Below are 15128 nucleotides of genomic sequence, written 5' to 3'. Positions count from 1 at the left end.
ATTATTATTTTTCGTTACTTTATGCAATACAATGTTAGACTTGCAAGAATTTTTATCATAACTCATATGGAGAGATTCTCTTGATCGAGTAAGATATAATCATATTACTTTAGATTAACTTACCGATTTTTTTAATTTAATAAGGATTACACTTTTTCAATTATAAGTCTAAAATATTAAGCATAAATCGTTAGCTGAGTATTATATTGATTTATTATATCCACCTTTTTAAAATGCTTTTTTTTATAAATGAATTCTTCAGTAATATATTCTACTATATCTTATACATCCACAATAAAAAAGTTAAAATATAATTGAGAATAATCATTTATTTGCATAATTACAATGTGATTTCCCTATTTAAAATGCTAGAAACTTTTTTATTAAATGCTTTCCTGAACAATAATAAAAAAAATGGTTGTACATTATTACTCAGCCGACGAGATGTCATATTTTTTTTTACATCACAAATTAATAATATTTATTGGATGATTCACTACACTTTAACATTCATGAAATAAAATATAAATTGTACCATAGGAAGTATATATTACCTAACCCTTCACCCACCTTGGGCCTCAAATTCACAGGCGAAAAATGTGATTCTATGCGTCCATTTAGACAAAATGAGCAGCCAAAGTCACAAAACGAGAATTTAATAGTCTCAGACGATTACAGATCTTGCAGGGGAAAACTAAAAGATACCATCTTGGATTGGGAGGATCAACTACCATTCGGGGATCTCAAAAATTCTGAAAAACATTCCAAGTTTAGCATACAATTTCTGAGTAACGTCACCAGGGGCTTGAGCTCCCTGAAAAATTTGAAGAGCCCCTTCAAAATTTTGAATTTTTTTTATACCACTAAAAGAAGGTATTAGTAATTTTAGTTAAAAAAGGTAATTTTATATTATGTTAGCTTAAAAAAAGAAGGTAATTTTCAAAATAATTAAAAAATATTTTTTAACCCCCAAGATTAAAGGCTAGTGACTCACCTGCAATTTATTTATTTGCTATTAAATTGAAATATTTTTTGGTATAAGTGCCAACCCCCCTCCAAACTTCTAATTAGCAATATCCTAGATAGAGATACCTCCTAATCTCATTGACGCAATATTTAAAATATTTTTGACCCCATTCACTTTTAAATTGCCCCCACTCACGATAACAAGATCCAGAGACCCCGATTTTATTGAGGACTAAGTTGAAGTTAAGATATATATGAATTCAAAAATATTTCTCACATTTAATATATATTTTTGTAATTTTTTTGGGCCAAATAGTACATATAGTTTCTTTCAGAACTGATATATTTTGAGTTTTTTGTATTTGTTCCATACTTTTTATTTACTAAGACCATATTGTTTGATTATATTGCCTGACGTAAACATGTGTTTATTAAACTTAATAATTTTTTTTTAATTGATATTTATGTTTGAATTAAATTTGACGTTCAAAATTTCGAAAAAATTGACAATATGTGTCGAAACTAGAGGTCTGCAATTGGCAGATTTTAACCCAAAAGTTAGTCCGCCCATTGTTTTAAAAATTTTTACCGTTTGCCTACGCGTAAAATTATGATCGGATGGTTTGGCTTTTTATAAATTTTATTTTGGCAACTTATAAAATATGCAATAATATGAATAATAATTTTTATTAAATATAATCTCTATCGGTTCATTACGACTGAAAAGTTTTAAATCAATCTACCAGTTCATTGTTTAGAAAATATTTTAACCCGCTCATCCATCCGCCCAGTTAAAACTTTTTTAATTCGCCAGCCCACACCCGCCTAAATTGTTTAATTGCAAAAAAGTTGAAACATTGGGTTAAATAAAATTAAGGGTAAGATTATGGTTTGTGAGTCATAATTGCCATTAGTTACCATTTATTTATTTGTAATATGATTGGTTGAATTTTTTTTATTTTTTATTGAATGATATCTTTATTATCGAAAATCATTGGTTGTTAAATTTTATATATTTTTTAGAACAAATTTTAATTTTTAAAATGACTTTTTAAAATTATTATTTTTTTTAATATTGAAAATAAATGATAAAATATTTATTTGAAGATAAATTTTTTTGTGGATCCGATAGAATATAATTACCAAGTAGAGCGTCTTTGTCGCGATCTCGAAACAAAATATGTTAAATCTGGGAGGTCCTGTATATGGAAGATATGGAAGATTTATTATAAATATATATAATATATACAGGCGCGTACGCAGGAATTTGGTCTGGGGGGGGATAATAAAATTTTTTAAGAAATATTATTGTTTTTTATAAATACCAAGCATAAATTTATTAGGACTAATAACTATTTCTAATACACAATTTTAAATTAATGTGAATTATAAAAAATTTATATGTAAAGAATCACTTAAATGACCCAAAATAGAAATTTGAATTTTTTGAGCCTTTACACAAAAATTTTCTTAGGAATAATTGTATTTTGTATGTTATATATTTACAATGTAAAATCCAATCTTCATTGTAATTGAGCTAATTTTTCAATTATCTCATCTTTGCTTGTCGTCAAATGCCTATGAATATTCAAAAGATCCAAACCTTTCAATCTACTTTCAGATGTTGTACTTCTTGGTATGTTTTTCAGAGACCTGCAGGCCCGGCCCCTGGGTCGGACATTATTTTAATTTTTTTAAATATACCCGAGCCGGGCCTGAATTTTAAAAAAAAACACCCAATCCGGGCTGTATTTTTTTAAACAGCCTATATTTGAAATCGTTATTATTAGCTATAAAAATCAAAAATAAATATAATTTATTTTAAAAAAAGTCGGGCCGAGCCTGAAAATTAAAAAAAAAAGCCAAGTCGGGCCTAAAATTTTTTTTAAAAAAAGCCGGCCCGGGCCTGAAAATTTTTTTAAAAAAACCCAGGCCGGGCCTAAAAAATCTTTAAAAAAATCCGGGCCGTGCCCTGCAAATGGTACTTTTGCAGGCCTCTATTATTCTTCTTAAAAAAGAGAATGTGCTCTCATTAGTTTACTAATGGGAAGCGTTTATAAACCCTTTTAAACATTGGGAATTTAATCCAAAATGTGTTTGAAATAATGAAGAGCAACCATAGCATTTTTTGGGACTATATCAACCATAGTTAATCTTATAAACATAGTTATTCAGCTAGTATGGCATCATAAGATACTTTAACATCTTCATAATAAAACTAACAAATATTTTTTTTTCTATCACTATCTGAAAAAGGTTGGGAAGGTTTTTGTGGGAGTAATATTTGCAGATTAGTAAGTGCTGCATGATGAATTAAAAATTCATTTATTTGGGTTATAAATGTATCTGTATTTAAGATATACTCTTCTACTGATCCTATATTAATGTTTTAACGATGAGCTTGCCTTGCTCCAAGTCGAGGGAGACAAATATTAAACACGTATAGCTCTGCTTTTGACTCAACAATAAAATATGAAATTCTTCATCAACATTTGCCCTAATTTCCTTGAGTTCTGATAAAATGCTCTTCGCTATTCTCATCTTCTTAATCAAGTCAATGTCATGTTTTTGAAAAGTAATATTTAAAATAGTTGCATAATTAAATAATACATTCTAATGAGAAATAAAATTTTTAATAAGCATTGAATCCAATAATTTTCTTGCTTCTGAGGAAATATTTCATTTCAGTAATAGCAAATAATTGGCGCATCTAATTCCTTAAAAGCTGTTACTGCTTGATGGCAGAGACTCTATCTCGTTTGACAAGGTTGCAATTTCTTTTTCCCTGTTGGACTCAGAAATAATTATTATTTTAGAAATTTGAAAATCGTAGATAAATATCACGCCACTAAAAATTTCAAAATAATAAGTAAATATTACGCCGGAAAACTTGAAATCGAAATTAATTGATAAAATAACTTAGTAGACAAATGTGATAATAAATATAATTAAATATATATTTAATATGAGATACAAATATATATTAACAAATATAAATTAATATAAACAATAATATTTTTGAAAAATATATCCGGTATGCATTTTTTGGCTGCTGCGTACGACAATGAATATATATTTTGTTACACATTTTTATATTTTAAATTTGAAAAATAATTTTAAATAAAGATTCAAGTAATTAATTGTATGCTCAAATAATATATAATTAGAAAAAAAGCTTATAAGTAATGATATTAGTGACCATTGAGCATTTGTTAAAAAAAAATTATAATTCATAAAAGTATGCAATCTAAATAAAAAAAACAATTGGAAAAGGTGGTATCTTAATTACAAAACCCAATTTGCCCTTCCCTTTATTTAAATTTTGTCCTGTCCATCTTATTTTTTTTTATCTTTTTACAAAAAATGGCTAAATAATTTTCTATAATATAAATATTCAACAAAAAAATATTTAAAAAATAATATGTGTAAAAATTAACAGCCAATGATTTTCGATAATAAAATATCATTCTAAAAAAAATTTTTTTAAGATAAATACATATTATTCCTTTTGTTATTTTATTATTTTTGCAAATATTATAATTTTCTATGAATGGGTTTGAATTTAATCGTCAATATGTTTCATTAAATCACCACAACACTGTAAATAAAATTCAATCAATCGTATGACAGATAAATAAATAAAAGATAGCCAATGGTAGTTATGGCTCACAAACCACAATCTTACCAAATTAATAAACTAGAAATAATTAAATATAAAATTAAAATGCCTATATTTATAAATCATATCATTTCATCATTTAACGATTTTAAGAACAAGATTAAATCATAAATTAAATAAAAAACAAAAGTGTAATAATATGATAATATTAAAAAGTGCAAGTTATAATCATGTTCATCCCCTTTGTGAATAAAAAATTATCTCCTCATCGTCTATGATAATTCCACAATTTTACCAATAATAAACATAATTTAATAATGTACATTTAATGAACTACCAAAATATTACTCACATAATAAAAATTAAAATTTTTTGCTCTCAGGAAATCCAAATTATTTGTCTGTTTAGGAACGTCGTTGCAAATTTTTCCATGCGCTAATTTTCCTAGGATGGCTAAAAAGAATGGAGCTAAATTGGTCATTATTAACCTCCAAAAGACAAGACTCGTAAATAAATTTTATTAGATTTATAATGACCATTTATAGAACCAAAAGTTAATTTAGCCATTGATTATTATATTTTTTTAGTAATTTTTACCATCTTTTATGCGAACATTAATTCATTATATTAACTAATATTTTATTGAATTCATTTAGTATAAGATACTATAGGAAATTGAATAAAGAGTGCAGTGGTTTATCAATATAATTCTATTATATTTTTAATGTTTAATGATATAAAACTTAACGTGATTATGACACAAAACCACTGAAGATAATAAATCGTTTATTTAACACTAGCTGATAGCCCGTCGAGAATGACGGTGAATCAGAATTTTCTCCTTATGGATAAATAATAAATTTTACCTTCATTTGACATTGTGAATCAGAATTGAGAGGAATATATTATCTGTATTCATTCTTCCAAGATTTCTATAAATTTTTAGAGAAAAGGCCAAATATATTATGGAAAATATGGAATAAAAAAAATGATTTATGAGTTATGATATTTATCAATTCTTTTAGCAAATTTTCCACATCCAGACGCAATAATTTTTGCCCTCTCACTTTGTATAAAATCTATATCCATCTCAAAGAATTATTTAAATGCTTTTAAAACCTTTTTAAATACTCTTTTAAAAAAAGACCTGCCACATAATAGATTCGAATCAATTATGGGGCAAACCTGCTTATCTCACAAACACTGTGATGGTATCCACCATATTGCAATGGGCTATTTAGAAGATTATTAGCAAAAATAATTGCTAAGGGTCAAAATCCAGGGTTTTAACTTATTAAGTCAACGTATCATTTAGGATTTGGTGTTAAGCGAGAAGGCAAAATATTCACATGCCATTTGTATTATATCCAAAATCCTCCTAACATGGCTATTATCAAAGTAGACTTTAAAAATGCTTCAATAGCAAATAAATTAGATATCATTTCTTCTCTTTTCTACGTGTTTTAACTCAAAATTTTTTTCAAACAATTCATAAATTGTTTTTATCCCAAATTTCCTGTTTATTCAAAATTCCTAAAGACATACTGTAACATTAAAACTCCTTTATTCAGTCCACGTGTCATAAATTCTGACGAAAAGATCCAGCAGGGGCACACCTTTTACCTTGGTATTCATTATCAAAACAAGGTAAATTTCTAATTCACACCTCATATAGGCTTATTTCTGATTTATCCAAAATCAAATTAAGGAGAATATTAATTCCTTGTCATTTTTGTGGGACATTAAATAATAATCATATAAAATGCAAATATTTATTAGATTGTGGGAATGGATTCTTCCTTAAGGTTTTTTTATTAACAATGGAAGCCACAAAGCACTTCTTTGTAAATTGTTATCCACAGAGTTTTGAATAAGTTTGCATCTTCTCATGATATGGATCCATTCTTCAAGATGATCTTTTGATAAGAAAATATATTTTGATATAGGTACAGGGGTTAGGCCATATTTTAATTTTATTAAATATACCCGGGCTGGGCCTAAAATTTTTAAAGATACCCAGGTCGGGCTGTATATTTTAAATAGTCATTATTATCTATACAAATTGAAAATAAATATAATATTTAAAAAATCCAGACCGGGCCATGCCAAAAAAATTTTTAAAAAAAAATCTAGGGCAGGCTGTGCAAATGGTACATATAGGTCTCTTATATATATTACCTTCAATATAAATATATAATCAGAAAATATGAATTTTCATTATATTAATTTCATAAAATCTATAAAAATTATATTTATATACTCAATAAAAAAATATTCCTAAATTAATTTTTATACATTCATTTGCAATTTAAAACCAAAAAAATTAATCTTGCTAGATGAAGGTTTTGCCTAATTTAAACAGACTGAAAGATATTGGGATGTTGAGTGGGAGGGTTAAAAAATATTTTTAAAACAATTTGTAAGTGAATTTGAAATATATTTCAAGCAAAATGAGTAACTGACATATTTATTATTAGATATTATTTTTTTATTTCATAATTTATAAGTTTAAGTAAAAAACATTAAAATAATACAAAAAGAGCCAAATCAACCAATATTTTTTAAACATTGGACAGGTAAATTAAACAATTTTTTTAAATAAATGAGCAGGCAGGTGCACCAAAACTTGCCCATTGCAGACCTCTAATCAGGATGACATCGAAAACAGCAGATCATAATGGATTTTACCTCTGCCAAAGAATTCATTTATAAATGATATGCGTCTGCCACTTTTGTTTTTTCATGCATTTACCATTTACCACTACAGGTCTGCAAATTACAACATTTTCAGGCGCAATGGGAATTTAGTTAATGCCCATCCCAAGTTTTGCTTGGCCCAATTTCAATTTTTTTAAAGATTGTAACAGTTATAAATTATATAAAATCCAAATATTTATAATGGAAAGCACAAAGCACTCCTTGTACAATGTTTTCCTAAGTTTTGAGATTTTATTTATCTAAATAAAATTAGTTAAAAATTATACTTTTGAAAAATGAATATTTTACCTGGAAGAATTTAGCTAATGATAGATACTACCAAATCAACATATAGCAATTTTCTAAATATCAACCTAGTTTGCTAAATACCTACCAAAATTTATTAAAATGTAATAAGACCCATATTATTTTCGTGGTCGAGTCCGGCCTCCTATATTTAATCCCCCCAAGGACGGAACCACCAAGTTGGATTAAGAAAAAAAATGAACTTTGCTGGGATAAGAACTCAAAGCAATCGGATTTGTAAGTGACGCTCTTGCCGATTAAGCCACAGACGCTTTTCAAAATTCACGATTTTTTAAATATATATTATAAATAAAATTGTTCAAATGAAAAATAAACAAAATACAAATTTGATAGGTACTACCTTAAGGCAATACCTTTTATTAACCTAAGAATTTTAGAATATATGTTATGGTAGCTTAAATAAATGAATGTTTGATACCGTATGATATTAACATTGGACCAAATAAGCTATGGTTATTTTTATTGGACGAATATTTTTTAAAAAAATACTATTGTCTATTAGGTTGTGACACTGTGAGACGCGGCTTTTATATATTATAGATATCTATTAATCAGATTCGTGAATGAATGCAAAAACTGAAATTATTATATTTTTTTAAATCATAATGCTTAAATATTACATTTTCCCATATTCAAATTCACAACTTTTGAGTCTTCTTAACTTTCCTTGATCTACTGGAGAATATCTTTTCGGGTATTACCGTTAACTATGGATGTAAAATAAACTTTTTTATTTCCAACATAAAAAAGCGGGGAAAAACAAGCTTAAATATTAAAACTAAATTATTAAACATTAAAAAAAATTCCTAAAAATTTGGTTAGTTATTTTTTCAATAATACAATTTACCAAAATGAGCAAATTATAAAATGATTGTAATAATAAAAATTCTCTACAAAATATTGTTTTATTTATATTTGTGATTGTAATGATGAAAAATTTGCAATAAGATGTTTATAGATTATATTATCTACAAGGAATGTAATGTTAATAAAATAAATTATGCAATATTGTAAATCTTTTAGTTTTCCATTATTCACTCCTTTATGAGAAATTAGCGATCTCTTTCTACCTTTTCTCCCCAAAACATGGTTTTATCCTCCCTCCACTAACTCCTCCTTTGCGGTAACATGAAGCCATCATGACTCAATCTCTGATTCAGATGACATTTCCATCCCTGATCCTGGCTTTGGCCATTCTACCCTCTTCACTTACCTCTCGGCACTACTTTCCGGGTTCTTTTCCTTATTATTCGGTTCCCATCATTCCGCTCATAGAAATATAATCCATTTCAGGTATTCACGATTTCTTTCCACCAACCTGAATTGGTTGATTCACGAAATTCTTGTGGGTTGAAATAAATATTATATTATATATTTTCTGCCGGCGCATTTATAAAAAAAGAATAGACTAATCACAATCCAAAAAGGAATGAAAATTTCAAATTCATAATTTTTATTTAGGCATATTTTTATCACAAAATGATATAAAAAAATAATGATGAATTTAAATTAAATATATGATAGTTATTAGTATGTTTTTTCACTAATCTATTTTATGCAAGTATCGTTAGTATTGGCTCTATACTCGGTATTATTTGTACAATTATTGTATCTATGCATCTCTGATAGCTGGTTATTTTTTAACTACACATTAGAAATACAATTGACTTTTTTAAAATTCAAGATTAAAATGTTATTATGATTTATTTATTGTTTTAACTTTAGAAAACTGTTAATATGACTGATTATATTTTATTATTCAAAAAATAAAGTTATATAATTTTTTAGATAAATTTTATATTTCTTACCTTGAGTAATATTCAAAGTATCTTAAAAATTAGTTTTTTGTAAAATCTTATTTTTTGTAAGATATTTTAGTATTGAATAGTAACAACATACTAAAAAAACGTTAATTTTATATAATTTTTTATTTCACTTATTTTGTGAATACTTATAAAACTGATTAAAGAAATTGTATATAAACTGTAAAATATTAATGTAAAATATCATAATAAATATTTTGAAATAAAGTTTATTTTTACCTATACCTTTTTATACCGTGCCTTCCATAAATATTATGGTGGCAGTTAATAACTACCTGTTAGTCATAAAGTTACCTTCGAAATACACTATTAAACGAATTTATGATGAAGCTACCAACAATTACGTTTACTTAAGACACAAAACCAGGACGATTGCTCATGTATATTACGAAAATTTTGACGACATGCAACACGTTTACAGGAGCATCAACAACAAGGAATATATAGACAGCGATGGAAAAAGATTTATTTTAAAAGCGAAGATGTATCAAAAATATTAAATAATTGTAGTATGATATATATTATGAATTTCATATAAATTATAAATAATTAAATATTAAAATATTATAAGATTATAATAAAATGAAACCATTGAAAAATTCTATACTTGAATGCCCTATATATTGTAATAACGTAGAATATTTCTTAAAAAGACTTGATGCAATACTAAAAGATCCACAGTATACAGAGGCTGAAAAGGCGTATGCTTTCACACAAAGACTTCCAGAAGAGGGATATCTAAAATTAGAAGCTATTTGTACGGTGGCAGAATTCACTAACCCGGCTATCGTTATCGAAAGGTTCAAGCTTTTACATCCGGAAAAATTGGTGGACTCTTACATAAAAGAATTCAATGCAGCTGAACAAGTAATAGGTGAAACGTTCGAAAATTGGGTAGGCAAAATATGTAGATTAAATACTAAATGTAAATATGCTAATTTTGATAGAGCGATAGAAAAAATAAGAGTGTCGACCATTAACATAGAATTACGAAAAAAATTGCAAAGTTAGAAGGGTTAACAATATCAGAAATATTAAAATTAGGAATGGAGTTTGAGGAACAAGAAGCTGTCGTAAATATAATTAATAAAACAGAAAATATAAAAATAGAAACTGACAATGGAGCTATCAAACAAATAGAAGGACGCAGGGATGATAAAATGGATAGGCGCATGGTTAAATATGATGATCATAACAAAGGGTCTTACGCACAAATGAATTATACAAATAGATATCAATGGACACCAAGATTTAACAATTATCAAGGGAACAATTATCAGGGGAGCAACCATCAATGGAACAATTATCAGGGGAATAACTACAACCCAAGATATCAAAACAGTTATTACCCAAGACAACAAAATTTTAATCCGCGATACCAAAACAACTATAGATATCGAAACAACTCTAATTCAAGATTCTATAATAGAAATAATTATTATAATAATGATAATCGATACTACAATGATTATAATAATAGATTTAATAGACATCAAAAAGAATCACGATATACACCTCGTTACAACAATAATCAATTACAACCAATCATATAACAATAGAAATCAGAGCAATAACAATCAACTCAGATACTCTAACAACGTAAACACTGTCGATATAGAGGAGATAAAAGAAGATAATAATGATAAAATAATAAAAAAAGAACACAATTTATTTAATTTGGGTGCAAAGAACTTGGACGAGGACAATAAAGCAAATGATGCATATAAAGTAACAGTATACATAAATGATGTCCCTACGATGATGCAGATAGACACTGGTTCAAGATACACAATATTGCCGATTAATATTGCAAGAAAAATAGGAATCAAAATCTTAAATAAATCGGACATAAAACTCACGGGCTATGATGGCAAGAGAATAGAAGTATTGGGAACTACACAAGTCAATGCAAGATTTGAAAAGAAAACTCATAAATTAAACGCGTATGTGGTTCAAAGTGACAAGATTGCACTTCTAGGAAGGACCTGGATAAGAGTTTTTGGAAATATATTGGATAAATTTGTAAATCAGATCGAAGAAAATCATAATGATACGATAGAAAATTTGATAAAAGAATGCAAGTCAAAAATCAACAAAAAACCGGTCTGTAGAAGCAACGTCAAGTTATATCTAAAAGAAAACGCCACACCCAAAATAATACCACCAAGAAGAATTCCATACAAAAGAATTGATTTAATAACAAAAGAGTTACAGAAATGGCTCGACAACAAGATAATAGAACCAGTAGAGGACTCCTGTTTACAAAAGTGATGGATCGCTCAGGTTATGCGCGGATTTCAAAAGCACGGTAAATCCTGCTTTGGAGGACTTCAAATACCCAATTCCACGGATAAACGATCTAATTGCAAAATTATCAAAAGGAAAAAAGTTCACCAAAATAGATTTCAAAGAGGCCTTCTTGCAAATTCCGATCGACAAGAATAGCCGAAACATTTTGACCATTTCAACACACAAAGGGTATTTATTATCAATTCACAAGACTACCTTTTGGTTTAAAAACTTCATCTGCGATATTTCAAAGTACCATGGATCGAATATTTGGGGATATGAAGGACGTGATATTCTACATAGATGACTTACTGATAACTGGTGATAATAATGAAATACATATTAATAATATAAAAAAAGTCTTCGACAGAATAACTAAATATGGGCTCACACCAAATTTCGAAAAAAGCGTGTTTATGAAAAAAGAGATCAGATTTTTAGGACACGATATAGATGAAACTGGAATTCACCCGAACGAAAACAAAATAGATGCCATTACAAACATGCCAAAACCGACAACAAAAGAAGAACTAGCGACATTTTTAGGCATGGCCAGTTATTACAGGAAATTTTTGTGCAACTTTGCTGACTTAGCTGATCCTCTTTATAAAATGGTTAACAAGGAAAAATGGATATGGGAAGATGCGCACCAAAAGAGTTTTGATGATTTGAAAACGTTGATTAGTAGTCCGCCAACTTTAAATTTTTACAACCCTGATCTACCAATTGGAATTGCGACGGACGCATCGAAAAAAGGACTAGGAGCAGTCTTATTTCACATCGAAGGAGATGGTAAAGAAAAACCTATTGCGTTCGCATCAAGAACTTGGTTAAAAGCTGAAACAAATTATACAAATATCGAAAGGGAAGCGTTGTCTATAATATTCGCGGTAAAAAAATTTCAGGAATATTTAATAGGGACCAAATTCGTAATAATAACCGACCACAAGCCTCTTATATACATTTTTTCATAGACACTCAAAGAAAACACTACAATATCGATGCGTTTACAAAAATGGAACTTGGCAATGGGAGCGTATGACTATACAATAGTACATAGACCGGGGAAAAGAAATTTAGTGCCAGATTGCTTATCGAGATTACCACAGGAAAATAAAGAAAACATGATAAAGAATGTTGTAGTTGAAAAAAATCAATTAGTTAAAGAAACGAAGAATGATAAAGAATTAATGGAGATAATTGATAATATTAGAAATAATGAACCAATAAAAAACAAAATATACAGAAACATGGAAATGGAATTGAGTGATAAAACATTGTTTATTTAAAGAAAACAGAGTAATAATACCACTGAACATGAGAAAAGAGATTTTACACGAACTGCATAAAGGACATCTGGGTGCAGGCAAAACAAAAATGTTAGCGAGAGATTATTTGTGGTGGCCTGGTATAAACACGGAGATAGATCTGGAGGTAAAAAATTGTGACTCATGTAATAGATTTTCGGACAATCCTCACAATATACAAAACCTATGGGAACCAGAGATTTTTGAACGTGTACATATAGATTTTGCACAATTTGAAAACAACAATTTTATGGTATTTGTGGATGCATATAGCAAATTTCCGATTAAAAAACGAATGAAAAACATTACGACGGAATCAACAGTAAAAGAATTGATGAGAATAATAAGCTTATTCGGAATACCACATAAAATCGTGACGGATAATGGTACGAATTTTACTAGTCAATTATTTAAAAAGTTTTGTGAAGATCATGGCACAATACACATACTTACAGCACCTCATCATCAACAATCGAATGGGCAATGTGAACGGATGATAAAAACTATGAAAATGAGTCTTAAAAGAAATATGGAAAATAACACGAACATAGATTTGGACATAGCTTTAGAAAAATTTTTGTTTAATTATAGAAATACGCCGAATGATACAACAAATATGATACCCAGTAAAGTATTGTTTTCAAGAAATATCAGGTGAAATGGGACTTAATCAAACCTACGGAAGATAACGAGAATGTTTTAATGCAAGAATAGAGAAATAGGAATAGGAGACAATATTTGGTACAAAACGTTTAAAGAAAATATTTGGGACAAAGGAGTAATAGTACAAAAAGAAGGATATTTACATTTAGTATTTAATCTACATATTTTGCTTACCCAATTTTCGAACGTTTCATTTATTATTTGTTCAGCTGCATTGAATTCTTTTATGTAAGAGTCCACCGATTTTTCCGGATGTAAAAGCTTGAACCTTTCGATAACGATTGCCGGGTTAGTGAATTCTGCCACCGTACAAATAGATTCTAATTTTAGATATTCCTCTTCTGGAAGTCTCTGTGTGAAAGCATACGCCTTTTCAGCCTCAGTATACTGTGGATCTTTTAGTATTGCATCAAATCTTTTTAAGAAATATTCTACGTTATTACAATATATAGGGCATTCAAGTATAGAATTTTTTAATGGTTTCATTTTATTATAATCTTATAATATTTTAATATTTAATTATTTATAATTTATATGAAATTCATAATATATATCATACTACAATTATTTAATATTTTTGATACATCTTCGCTTTTAAAATAAATCTTTTTCCATCGCTGTCTATATATTCCTTGTTGTTGATGCTCCTGTAAACGTGTTGCATGTCGTCAAAATTTTCGTAATATACATGAGCAATCGTCCTGGTTTTGTGTCTTAAGTAAACGTAATTGTTGGTAGCTTCATCATAAATTCGTTTAATAGTGTATTTCGAAGGTAACTTTATGACTAACAGTATTAGTATGTTTTTTCACTAATCTATTTTATGCAAGTATCGGTAGTATTGGCTCTATACTCGGTATTATTTGTACAATTATTGTATCTATGCATCTCTGATAGCTGGTTATTTTTTAACTACACATTAGAAATACAATTGACTTTTTTAAAATTCAAGATTAAAATGTTATTATGATTTATTTATTGTTTTAACTTTAGAAAACATTTCTTTAATCGTTCCTCTTAATAATTGAATTAAAAAACCAAAAATATTTTAATAAATCTTTCGATTATTCAATTTTTATTTGTCCACCCTGAACCTTATATTATTAATATCATATATATGAAGGATAAAATTAGCGATTTAACTATTCACTCCTATGTAGACGATGTGATGGGCATGGTAATGAAAAATTTGGAAGATCTTGACCATAATACAGATGCAATATATTAAGACCGAAAAAAAATGTTTTTTATTTTTATCCTCGAAAATATATTGTTTGTAATTGTAATTATTAATGACTGTAATATTCTAGTTTAAATCATTTAAGAACTTTGGAAATCTATACACTATAATACAAGTATTTTACTTTTATATGCAAAAAGGCTTTAAAAATCTTATATAATTTTTTTAGTGCTAGAAGGAGATATGATGATAAAAAT

General features: G+C 27.8%; 1 protein-coding gene across 2 annotated transcripts in view; it reads left to right on the top strand.

The window, feature by feature from the left end:
- The window catches only part of LOC135923111 (NAD-dependent protein deacylase sirtuin-6-like), a 30522-nt gene extending 15403 nt beyond the window's left edge, over positions 1–15119 (top strand). The window contains exons 5-7 of one of the 2 annotated variants that reach the window (XM_065457687.1): positions 541–768; positions 4968–5091; positions 14815–15119. In XM_065457687.1, coding sequence (XP_065313759.1) covers positions 541–768; positions 4968–5091; positions 14815–14919 — 457 coding nt within the window. In that variant the 3' untranslated portion in view covers positions 14920–15119. The remainder of the gene's footprint in view (positions 1–540; positions 769–4967; positions 5092–14814) is intronic. The other variant, XM_065457688.1, reaches the window with a different exon arrangement.
- The last annotated feature ends 9 nt before the right edge of the window (positions 15120–15128 follow it).

This window comes from Gordionus sp. m RMFG-2023, chromosome 2 (assembly GCF_954871325.1).
Source record: "Gordionus sp. m RMFG-2023 chromosome 2, tfGorSpeb1-WG-v2, whole genome shotgun sequence".
NCBI classification, from domain to species: Eukaryota; Metazoa; Nematomorpha; class Gordioida; order Chordodea; family Parachordodidae; genus Gordionus; species Gordionus sp. m RMFG-2023.
Note: the sequence above shows the minus strand (reverse complement) of the source record. Positions and strands in the feature narration are given on the sequence as shown.